At 51.8% G+C, this 12,142-nt stretch overlaps 1 protein-coding gene across 10 annotated transcripts in view; it reads right to left on the reverse strand.

Moving 5' to 3' along the window:
• Window positions 1–12,142, reverse strand: part of SIPA1L3 (signal induced proliferation associated 1 like 3) — a 236,555-nt gene that overhangs the window by 88,205 nt on the left and 136,208 nt on the right. For all 10 annotated transcript variants that reach the window (XM_036833292.1, XM_036833293.1, XM_036833288.1 and 7 more), the window contains 2 exons: window positions 5,713–7,541; window positions 1,700–1,830 (listed from right to left, as the gene is read on the reverse strand). In XM_036833292.1, coding sequence (XP_036689187.1) covers window positions 1,700–1,830; window positions 5,713–7,234 — 1,653 coding nt within the window. In that variant the 5' untranslated portion in view covers window positions 7,235–7,541. The remainder of the gene's footprint in view (window positions 1–1,699; window positions 1,831–5,712; window positions 7,542–12,142) is intronic.

Genomic DNA, 12,142 nt, shown 5'->3' on the forward strand with positions numbered 1-12,142 from the left:
TGAATATACATAATCGGTGTAGAAAATGCCTGACACACAGTGTTGAGTAAATCTGCAGTATAACAGCAGCTGATGATATTATTGATTAGTATATGATTGCCGTTGTCATTTCACCTGGCAGCTCCCCACATGTCATACAACACTTGGATACAGTGTGAGCTGTCACCTCACATTCTGCCCTGGTGCTCATCTAGCCAGAAAGGTGAGGAGGGGGAAGGAGGAGGGTGCTGGGGAGACTCAGGGGCCGGTGACCACCTGTGATCTGGGGCACCAAGTTTTTGGGGCTGCCTCCCCTACGCTGCCATCTGTGTCATCTCATTCCCCCTCGGCGGGAAGGTCTTTGCGAGGGGATGGGGCTACGGCCCTCGGTGCAGCATCTGCCGGTCTGGATGAGGTCCAGGATCGGCCCGCCCCACATCCAAACTCCCTGGCAGTGCCTGCCTGTTGGGCTCCCATGTCTGCGCAAAAGGCCAGGCCCAAGGGGCATGGCGTAATGCAGGGGTGAGGGAGATCCATTTTGGGGGCCTGCCCAGCTGATGATTGCTCCTTTTCTGAAAAGGTCTTCCTTTGAGGTTTTTTGGAAGTCTCTATCATTTCTACTGGCCTAGCTCCCCACCTTTTGCTGAGGAACCGCCCCCCTACCACCACCTGTGGGTGGCTCTGACAGAACTGTCAATCACAGTGCCCGGCCCGGCCCCTGGACCCAGGGTGGAGCACATGTCCTAGATCTAGACAGAGTCCTCTATCATCCCTGACAACAGTGACTGGCCCAGGCTTGTGATCCAAGCAGAGCCAATCAGAGTCCTTCCCAGAGATTCAGCAGATAAGAACGTGGAGAAGAAAGTATAAAGATGGAAAAGATTTGAGCAGCCGGTCCCCATTTTCCCATGACATGGAGAGAGCCTGTTGGTAGCAGAAGAGGATGACATTCACAATGCAAAAAGCAGCAGAGCCAGCTGAGCGGGAGAGATAAGGAGGCAGAGTTCTGGTGACATCATTTGAGTGCCTGGGTCCAGCTATGCCTGAAGCCATTCCTACCCCTGGATTTGCAGTTACATGAGCCAATGAATTCTATTTCTGTCTTAAACCAGATAGAAGTAGATTTCTGCCACTTACAACTTAAGAGTCCTAATTGAGCAGGGTGCCCCCAACGGGCCTTGTTCCCTAGCCACAGCTGACATTTATTCCAAGGGAAGACCTCTGACCAAGCCAGGACAATGGGATCCTCTATTCTGAATGAAAGTAGGCAGGCTGGGAGTGTTTTGAGCTGATCAACATCAACAGCATGCCTGCTGCTGAGATTCCCCAATTCCTGCCCTGCCCGAGACTTGCTGCCTTAATTCTCCTTTCCACTCTGCAGGGCATCTCACAATCCTGAAAGAATCCCCTATATCTCTTCCTTTATTTTTTATGCTCATCACAGTTAATCTTTTGCAAATGTCAGAATCTTGGGCTCTGCAGTCAGACACACTGGATTCCAATCCTGGCCACTTAGTCACTGATTTCAGACATGTTTCTGAATCTCAGTCTTCCTTTCTGTAAAATGGGGAGACTGACAGGACTGCTCTCCTGAGGCTGTTGGAAGGATTACGAGTTGAAACAGGGGAAGCACTTGCCCACAGAACCTGGCACAGAGTAAGGGCTCATAGATGTGAGTGGCTGTGATTTATGGAATAATAACAATAGCGATGGGACCTACCTCGCGGGTCCGGAAGATGATCCTGTACTGGTACTGAGGCCCGTGGTCCTTGTGGTCCTCCAGCTTCTCCCGCTTGATGCTCACGGCCACTGGTCCCAGCTTCTCGTCCACGCCAAAGTAATTGGCATGCTCTGAGAGGGAAGAGCAGGTGAGCTCAGAGTCAGCTCTCTGGAAAGGAGGGGTGACGGCCCATGGCAGGCCTGCTGAGAGGACAGCCGGGGAAGGCTCTTGTGCAACCCGTGCAGAGCTCTTGTGCAGGCTCTTGGGATCCTGGTCACACAAACCTCACGGCTGGTCACGACCACACTCAATGGAGAGACCGTAAGAGGTTAAAGCCCACCTTACTATACCCCCTTGCCAGTCACAGAAATTTCCTGAGTCTCAGTGCTCTCATCTGGGAAATGGGGGCCCCTCATGCTACCCATGATTCATAGAGTCGATGTGAGAGTGAAATGAGGCTACGAACAAAAAACGCTTAGTGCAGTGCGTGCCATGTTATAAACCTAGCTTCGCTGTGATTATCCCATATTTGCAAATGTTCAGCAGCTTAGCTGCCAATTAGCCCTCGTGAAGTGGTTAGATTCTAGTCTAGAGAGGCTTCTGCCCGGCTGAAATCCGGGCCCTGGACTCATTAGATGTGTGGCCCAAGTCGCTTGATGGCATTCTCATCAGTACAATGGTATCAGGAAGGATGGATTCCCCCCTCTCAGCTGGTTGTAAGGACTAAATAGGTTAATAAGCATGGAGCACTCAGCACAGGGCCGGGCACAGAGTAAGCACATGAGATGTGTTGGCTAGTACTACCCCCAGGGCATGATGTTTGTCACAGAAAAGGACCATGATTCCAGTTCCCAAGCGTCACCTTTATCTAACCATATTTCTATAGACGTAGAAAACTTAAACACTACTCTTTTTTTCCTTATGGTGACAAAGTCTTTAACAAGTCACGGAGGAAGTCTCCTGTTCTCTCCCCAAAATGACAGCTGTCTCCCCTTTTTAAAAAAATATGCTGCTGTCTTATAATCCTTCCAGGCAAACAGTTCTAACTGATATGTAACCCAAGTATCTCCTGCTTGTGGTGGTTGCCCACCAGCAGTCTGTCTTAAGTCCATGAAGTCAGCAGCTACGCACTGCCAGAAATTCCTTCCCACCCCAGTGCTCTCAATATTTAAATGATGGTTCCTATTCTCATGAGATGCTCTTGGTGAATCAAAGGCTTACCTAAGGCTAAAATGTGTGTTAATTAATGGTCCCAATCAGAACAGCACCTGCAGTGGGTTAAACCATCTCCCCAGCTGGTCAGAGAACAGAATAAGTGTGCTCCACAGATATCAGTTCATTCCTGAAACAGCTGCAGGATCTGTTTTGTTTTGTTTTCCGCCAATGCATACGCAGTACCTTGCGGTCTTAGCATAGAATAGGCAATCAATAAACACTGACCAATGACTAACTTATTTATGAGTTTCCAGGGCTACAAAGAAATCATTTTTTGAAAGAAAACAGCTTCTTTTCAATGCTCCATTATAAATACTCACTATCTGCCTGATGAAGAACTGTTTTGATGTACAATCTTATTTGATCCTTACCACAGTCCTTCCGTGTATGCATTCCTACATGCAAGTTGAAAAGAACGTGTTCTCTGTTGGTTTAGGTAGAAAATTAATATAATATAAATGCAAAACCAGGTTTCAAATCCTCTCAGCCTTACTTTCTGGCTACTAGATTAGTCAATTTCAAAGAGCGACCCTGTCAACTTCTCCCATGGGTTGTGGATTTGTTCATGTCTCCCTGTCGCTGTATTAGTTTTTTATTTATATACCCCTCAAACAGGTTGCCAGGTATACAAAGGTTCACAACTATTACAGTTTCTTGGTAAATTTTTAAGAAGTCAATAAGAAATGGCCCTTTTGGTTCTTCTAACAAATGCTTTTAGCCTTGAAATCTATTTTGTGTGATACTGATGTCACCTCACCAGTTTTCTCTTGGTTAGTGACTGTCTGAACTTCTTTTTTCATCCCTTAATTTTCAGTCTCTGTGTCATTTTGTTTCTGGGCATGTGATGCTGCTACAATCATCTCTGCTCCTCACATGAGGACACGGAGTCCAAGGGGTAAAATGTGTCACGTAGCTAATAAGCTATGAAAAAGACATCCCAAACCCAGGGCTGTCGGACTCCAACACTGGTGGACCTCCAGAGACTGTACTCTGGACGATCTAGTTGACATTTGTTGTATTTGACTAGGATACTGCTTTAAAAAAATTTTTAAACTAGTTGCTGTGGAGTACTGGCTGCCTATCCATTACCTATTCTTCCCTTCTTTCATTTTAAGAGAAACTCTCTGTTCTTGGAGGAAGAAAAGAGAGAGGCTATGTCTACCTAAAAACTAACATTTCCCAGCCTGCCTTGCAGACAGGTGTGGCCAATAACCAGAAGCAGTTGGCTGGGACTTCTGAGAATGTTCTTTAAAAGGGGCTGACTTGAAAAAAAAAAAAAAGGTAGGGGTGCTGACTTGACATTTCGCCCGAATCCTTTCCTCCTTTTCTTTGCCTGGAAACACGGATGTGACGGCTGGAACTCCAGCAGCCATCTTGGACCAGGAGACCACCCTGAGGGCTTGGAGGCCATGCACTAAGGGTGGCATTCCACTGTTTCTGAGGAGTAACCATACCAGTCCTGGGCTGCACATCTCCGGACTTTTTTATGTGAGAGAAATAAACTATGTTGTTTAAGCCTGTTACTATATCAATTCAATTCTGAATTGATATAGGAGAATCCATATTAAAAATATCTGAATTTCAGGAGAATCTAGAAAAATTGGAAAGGCTGGCAAAACTGGGCTTGTCTCTACTTCCTGATGACAACAGTGAGCTGGAGCTGAGCAGGAGCTGCCCTTTGTGCAGCCCCTGCCTGGTTTGCTTCCCTCTATTGTCTCCTGCCTGGTCCCTGAGGCTGCCTGGGTTTGTGATCTCTGCACTATGCTCTGCTGCCTCCTAGGATTGCCTCATCAGCACCAATGAACTTAATCATGTGTGATGCCTGTGTTAACACCCTCCAAACATCAACAGCTCCGCCGTCAAAGGGAATCCAGAACCTGCCAGCTTCTTCCCCCCTCCTAGGCTCCCCTAGACCTGCCCATCATCATCTCCTGCCTGGACCACTGCAGCAGCCTCCTCCTTGGTCTCCCAGCCTCCCCTGTCCCCACAGCCTGTTCCCTAGAGGGAGGCTGAGAATACCTGAGTCAGGTCAAGGCCCTCTCCTGCTCAGAACTTTCCTGCGGCCCCATCTCACTCAGGGTAAAAGTGAGAGTCCTCACTGTGGCTCACAGAGTCCCACATGATCTGCCCCTGTCACCTGTCTCAGCTCCTTCCACTCTCCCTCAGTCACTCTGTCCCAGCAACACTGGCCTCTGTCCTATTCCTCCAGTATTCCAGGACTACTGTACTTGTTTCCCGTGTCAGGAACACTGTCCTCGATCTCCACAAGGCTCCCTCCCTCACCTCCTTCACCTCAGCACTCAAAGGGCACCCACCTAGAAGGCCCTCCCTGACCATTCCCTACTGAAAATGCAACCCCTGGCAATGACACTGTTTCCCTCTTCCCTGCTTTACTTTTCTCCACCGCACTCACCACCCACCATACCTTAGACAGTTTACGTATTTATCTAGTTTTATTGTTTGTCTTACCCCACTAAGACATTAGGGAGACAAGGTTTTCGTTTCAAGCTGGTCAATACTGTATCCCCCAGCTCTAGAAATTGCCCTGGCACATAGCTGACCCAAGCACATATTTGCTAAGTTAATGCATATCTACTGTTTCACGTAGCTCAGGGTTTTGAAGTGCTACCCATGTGTCATGAGGCTGTACTCCCTGCATCCTCACGGCCCCTCTCTGAGGGAGGTCTTGTGTCTTTCTGCATCCTCGGTGCCCAGGGCAGGGCCTGGCAGACAGCGAATGAATGAGCAGTGACAATCTCACAGACCAGGTGCTGCCCGCCTGTCCGCCCCCACCTCACCTTTGCCCACGAAGTAGTCCTGGTAGTAGCGGGCGCCCAGGTCCACGTGCTCGATGCTGTACTGCCGCGGGCGACTCTGCGTCCTCTGCTGTTCCTTGGGCACCTCCAGCACCGAGATGCTGGCGTTGCTGCGGTAGGCGCTCAGGGCGGGCTCCGGCGGGCGGCCCTCTCCGCCGCTCCCACCGCTGCCGCCCGTGGAGCCCGCGGCCGCCCAGGAGAAGCTCACGTTGCGCTCGCACTCACCGCCCATCTCGTTGCGGAAGTGGGGGCAGCTGAGGAGCAGGTCGTTGCTGTTGTCGTCGCCGAGGTCCTGCTCCAGGTTCTCCTTGCAGTTCAAGTCCTCCGTGCTGGTGAAGGCGGGGTCCAGGCCGCCGAGGCTGTGGGCCCGCGACGCCGTGAGGGACGCCATGGCCGAGGCGGCCGAGGCCCCGGTGGTCGTGTTCCGCCGCTGGGCCGTGGACGCCCGGTTGGCGGCCGCCTCGTTGAGGTCGAACAGCATGCTCTGCACGTCGAAATGGGCAAAGCTCTTCTGGCAGACCCACGGCCTGCTGGCCTCCGGGGGGCTCCGGCCGTCCTCGGCCTCCCCGGGGCACCGGGACGCTTCGCCCTCGGCTTTACTGCTCCGCAGCTTCCGGAAGATGGACGAGTCCACCGCGTCGCCGCCGCCCAGGCCCCGCGCGGGCTTCTTCCGGGCCTTCTCCTTCTCCTTCATGGGCTGCAGTGGCAGCAGGCCGTCCTTGGCGGGCTGCCCGTTGCGGGCGTCCCCCTTGGCTCCACCGCCGCCTCCCGCGACGTGTGGGCCGGGATCGGCCCGCAGGAGCTCAGTGAGGCTCGGGGCGCCCCGGGCCTCGGGCTGCTCGCTGCGGAACTCATTGAGGATGTCGAAGAAGCTCTGCTCGGGCACGCCCTGCACGTCGATGGAGGACGTACTCCCATACTCGCGGAAGAGCGGCAGTGCCCCCGTGTGCCGGGCGCCCCGGGGCTCCACCGCGTCCTCCAGGTCGCACTCGCTGAGGGTGATCTCGCTGCTGCTGCGGTGCCGCAGCGGGAGGAAGGCCCTGCCGGGGGACCGGGGCCACCCGTCCTGGAACTCCACATCCTTAGACCTTCTCCTAGAGAGTCGGTGCAAGGCTTTGTACCCTGAGGAAGCCGGGGTGCTGGCGGGGGGCTGTCCGTTCTGTACGCTTCTCATGGAATGGGCCACCTTTGTGGCCTTTGTGCCATCTGTGTCCTGTGAGGGGCTGGGGTTGTTCTGTTCTCTCAGGGCCTCCCGCTTGGGTGGCCAGTCGGCCACTCTTGCCCGCACGCCCATCTTGGGCACTGCGGGGGTGGTGGGACTGGGGCGGGTGGTGGCACTGGCTGGGCTCTCACCCACAGGCTGGGGCATGCTGCCGTTCTGGACCCAGAATCCCATGGGAGCGTAGTCCCCTGTGTGCGGGCCGGGGAGGACATCGGCTGCCCTGGTCCCACAGCTGACCGCCAGGTCCACAGCATCATTGGGAATGGGCCGATAGGTGGTCATATTCCCGGGCACTGAGGTGCTACTGGCCCCTGAAAGCTGCAGACGAACTTTATGGGGTCCCCTGGCCCTCAGCCATTGTTCAGGGCCACCAGTCCCAGGATGAAGGATTCTGGCCCCTGAAGCCTGTCGGGAAGGTTGTGAGCCTGTGCAGTCCAGTTCTCCACCATCGCTGTGGACAACTGAGCCAGGACAACCTCACGAGGCAGGCGCTGTCCCGGGGCCTCCAGACTGAGTGGCTCAGCGGGGCAGAGCAAGCAGCAGGTGTGCACGAGGGCTGGCAGGCTGCAGGGGCGCCTTCCCTGCCATGCTGAAAAGGGAGAAAAGGCAACGGTGAGATATGATGTTACTGTTCCCGGAGAATGACCTTTTGTTTTTGACAGCTTTACTCATTTAAAAACAAACAAGCAAAAACAGAAAAACCGTTTTATTATGGAAAATTTCAAACATACCCAAAAGCAGAGAGAAGGACACGATAAGCCACCCCACCAGCTTCAACACTATTAACTATTTGCCATTCCTGTTTCATCTGTTCCCCTACTCCTCCACTTTGTTTTTGGCAGAATATTTTAGAATAAATCCCAGACATCAGACCATTTTACCTATAAATAATTTAGCTTGTATCTCTAGCATGTAAGGCCTTCAAAAAAAAAAAAAAAAAGAACCACGATACCTTTACCGTACCCATCTAAATAAATAAGAATTCTTTAATGTCACGTAATACCCCAACTGCATTACATTTCCCCGCATTGTCTCAAAGATGTCTTTTGAAAGTTGACTTGTTCAAATCAGGATCCAAACAAGATCTGTACTCTGCTTTGGCATATATATTTCTTAAGTCCCCACTACTCTACAATCCCCCCTCCCCCATCTTGATGCTATTTACTTATGGAAGGAATGAGGTCACTTGTCCTGTGGAGCTTCCCACTTTCAGGATCTGGCTGACTGTTCCCTGTGGTGTCACTGAACATGTTCCTCTGCCCCCCATGAGTCCTGTCTACTGGTGGTTGTACACAGAGGCTGCACGGTTGTCCATTTGTTTTGTAGTCCACCTGACCAGCCACCCCGCCAGAAAGGAAGTGAAAAAGATGGAGGAATCACCATGAGCACTGGTGGATTTGGGGGAGGGAATGTCTCTAGAAATCTGTGTGATTAATAAATATTGATACTATGAGAGCTGGCAGATCAGCTCCTATTGCTTCTTTGCTGACATGTCCCCAGTGGCTTCTTACTGCATTAGAATAAAATCCAAATTCCTTCTGCTGGCTCATGAGCCCCACAGGACTGGCCAGTCTCCCTGATGCCTCTCCCCAGCCCCAACTAAGGGATGTGCCTCTCCCATCACACTGGCCTTCTGTTCTTCTGACATATCAGGCCCCATCCAGGATATGTGGGTATCCTTCCTCGGTCCTTCACCAGGCTGGTTCCCTAACTTGATATTCATTCTTTAATGAAGCCTTCCCAAACCACTCTAGGAGCCTTTCTCTGTCAGTCTGCTTTCTTCTTTTTCCTTAGAGGTTACCACTAATTGAAATTAGTTTGCTATTTACTGATTATCTCCATCACTAAATTATCAGTTCCAGAATGGCAGGGCTATCTGTGTTGTTCACTGGTGTAGCCCCAGCTCCTGGAATAGTGTCCAGGACACTCGTTCACTAGTGTATGAATGAGCGAACAGACAGCCTCTACCTGACCTGATGTGTTTAGTGCATCCTGACTTGCAGACCTCTGGGGAAGGGAGTTCATTCTTCTTCCGCCCGGCAACATAAAGTACTCTGGAGGATCACTTCCCTTTGTCTCTACCCTGAGCTTCTGGAAGATGAAACCCTCAGTGGGGAAGGAAGGGGAAAGTAGATCATGGCCTGTGGCAGAACCTGCTGCTTGTCCCAGCAGCTGTGCCCCTTTCTCCTGCCAACAGAACTGATTTTATTCAGGGCAGCAGACTGCTGGGTCGGCCTGGGCATCTGACTCAAGGTGACTAACAATTACTTTCCCTTGGAATGTAGGAGTGGACATGGCCATTGTGAGTGATGTGACTGACTCATGTGAGTCAGTGAGTGTTGGTGTTTTGAGTAAGTGGAAGGCCTCCTGTGTGCGCGTGCACGTGTACACGTGTAGGAGGCATTTCACAACTCATGCCTAGAGGTATGGAGTTAGCTGGCAGAGAGGCACCGCCGGGGAAGCATGAAGCAGATTCATGGAGCAAAAAAGAAGGGGAGCCTATAGCCTTTGAGAAAGTGAGAACCAGGTGAGGGGAGAGGTGGGGGTGGGGAGCAAGAGTGCACCCTCTTCCTGGTTCCCCATGAGCATTCCTGAAGATACCACGGGGAGGCATACAGGGGAGGTGGCAGAGAAGGGGCAGGAAAATGGAGAGTCCCCAGGGTCGGGCTAGTTAAGGGAGATGGAGGCCAGGTGAAGCTGCGGTGACCTGGACAGCAGAGGCGTCCTCTAAAGGGGCAGCTGGGCCTCAGCTCCTGCAACCGAGCCTTGCAGGCATGTGGATGCCTGATCATGGGATTTTTCAAGAGAAACCAGAAATCTAGAACTGTATGCAACATCTCCCAATCTGAAAAACAAAAACAACAGCTATGACAGCAACAAACTAACATGCAGAGATGACCTCTAAAAGGATTTTCAAGAAACTGCTCATGGTGGTTGCCCCTGGGGAGGGAAACTGGGTATCTTTCCTCTCCACTCCCAGCCCCATCCCTGCTTCATTTATTTTCTTTAGTACTTATACTCACTTATGTCTCTGATTTATTCCTGGCCTCCCTCCCCATAAGAATGTGACCTACTGTGTATCCCCAGGATCTGTGTTTTGGAAGAAGGGGCAGAAAGGAGCCTTACTTTTTATTGCACACCACTGGCTACCATTTGCATTACTTACATGTATTCTTAGTCAACAGATGAATTACCAACACACACCACAATGAGGGCCAACAAAGTAAGTATGCGGGCCTGATTTGAGCAGGGGCTGCTGGTTTGTGACTTTCGGTGACTGGTCTTCAGCTTCGCCAGAGATGAGGGCCTGAGGGCAGCCCCAAACTCTGCTGGGCCCTGGATCCCAGGCCAGGCTGGGGTATCCCGACCAGCTGAGGGCACTGTTGGCTCCGCTTGGCAGCCCAGCTGTGCCCTTGGGCCAGCCTGGCAGAGTTCAGAGGATTAGTCCTTTGAGGTCACGTTTGGGCTGGTTGGGAAACGCAGTGGCCCCGATGCGACCCTGACTTGCTTATGCAAAAACCTCTGACAGATGGGCTTTGCTGATGGCATTTTGTTTCCAGCTCAGTCGGAAACCCCCAATTCGCTTTGCTCCCTTCTATGAAAACACACAGATGTTCTTGAGGCCCTGGTCTCTTTGCACAAATCCCTTCCCCGAGCAGGTGCAGCTGAGTCTGCTTGTGACGTTCACAGACTGAGTGTATGATACCCACAGCCTCTCTGGGATTCAGGGACCGGTGCACACTGGTCCCTTTCTAGCTGTCTCTGTCCAACTCCCTCTTCCTAAAAGCACTCTGATCTTCCTGATGGGGAACCTCTTGTTATGAGAGCCAGACGGCTTGGGTTCAGATACTGGTGTGCCATGGACTGGTTACTGAAACTGTGACTCAATTTCAGTCCGTAAAATGGGGATAATACCATCTACCTCATGGTCCCTGCTATTATAACTGTTCCTTCGCATATCTTTGGCAGGAGTTCTTCCCCCTCCCCACAATTACAGAAGCACAGCCAGGGGTGGGCACAGGACCTCAGCAGAGCATAAAAGGCTGGAGGGTGTCCTGCAGTAGCGGGGGATGTGGATCTGACTTTTCCTACATGTCACTTGCTAGGGACCCTGGCGTTCCTTTCTTCCAGTGTTGCTTGGCTCCTGCCTGTTTTCTACAATTGCTCCTCTGGCCTCCTGTTGATTCTGTAAGCCACTGATAAACCTGCCTCTGCCCAAGACTGTCAAGCAAGGCTTTTGCTGCTGGCATCTGAGGACCTTGACTAAGACACGGTGCTGTGTGCAAAGAAGGCAGCTGCGGATGGTGGAGGGGAACAAATGGGGCCAAGGCAGTGGCACAATGAGAAGCAAGCGACAGTGGGTGAGTCAGGTGGGAGGCATTTGGCTGCAAGTAACAATACCATCCAGTGGTGTCCTGGGCAATGAAGACATTTCATTATCTCATGTAACAAGGAGGCCAGATATGGCAGCTCCACGCTTGGTACAGGGAAATGACGTCAGGTGTTTTCTCTTTCTCCCCCACTGCCGTCCCGCAGCGTGCTGCTGGCTTACATCTTTGGCTTGTGGCCCCGTGGTCACAAGCTGGCAGCCACAGCCATGCCTCTCACTGAACTACTGGCGAGGGGTAAAGAAAGGGATGATGTCAGAGTGTTCTCACCGATCTGACCCTCATCAGGAAGGAGAACATTGCCAGAACATTGCCCCTACCTCCACAGACATTCTTTTATGTCTCATTGGCCAGGATGTGGTCCCTTATGGCCACTCCAGTTGCCAGAGAAGCTGGTGAAGCCAGAGTCTATGATCATCCTGATTGCCCTTGGGCCACTGAGGACTCATCCCTGGGGCTGGCCACACTGGTTCCCAGAAAACATCAGCGTCTGTTAGTAGAGCAGGCAACTAATGGTGTATCTGTGTAAGTGCCCCCAGACTGTCATTTGTGAAGAAGCTGGGGAACTCTGAGCTGAGAGAATGCTTCCTTATCAGGCCCCCAAAGCCTGGAGGCTAGAACAGCAGACGGACAGGCAAGCACCATGGCCCCAGTGTCCTGGCTCTGAAGGGCCCTGCTCTGTGGGGCCACAATATCTGCCGGAACCTCACAGAGCAGAGGAAAAGGGAAAAACACAAGCCTTCCAGTGTTAGACATTTGTAGTTTGCTCCCCCAGCCTCCATGACTTCTTTTTCCAACAACA

The sequence above is a fragment of the Balaenoptera musculus genome, chromosome 19, assembly GCF_009873245.2.
Source record: "Balaenoptera musculus isolate JJ_BM4_2016_0621 chromosome 19, mBalMus1.pri.v3, whole genome shotgun sequence".
Classification (NCBI taxonomy): Eukaryota; Metazoa; Chordata; class Mammalia; order Artiodactyla; family Balaenopteridae; genus Balaenoptera; species Balaenoptera musculus.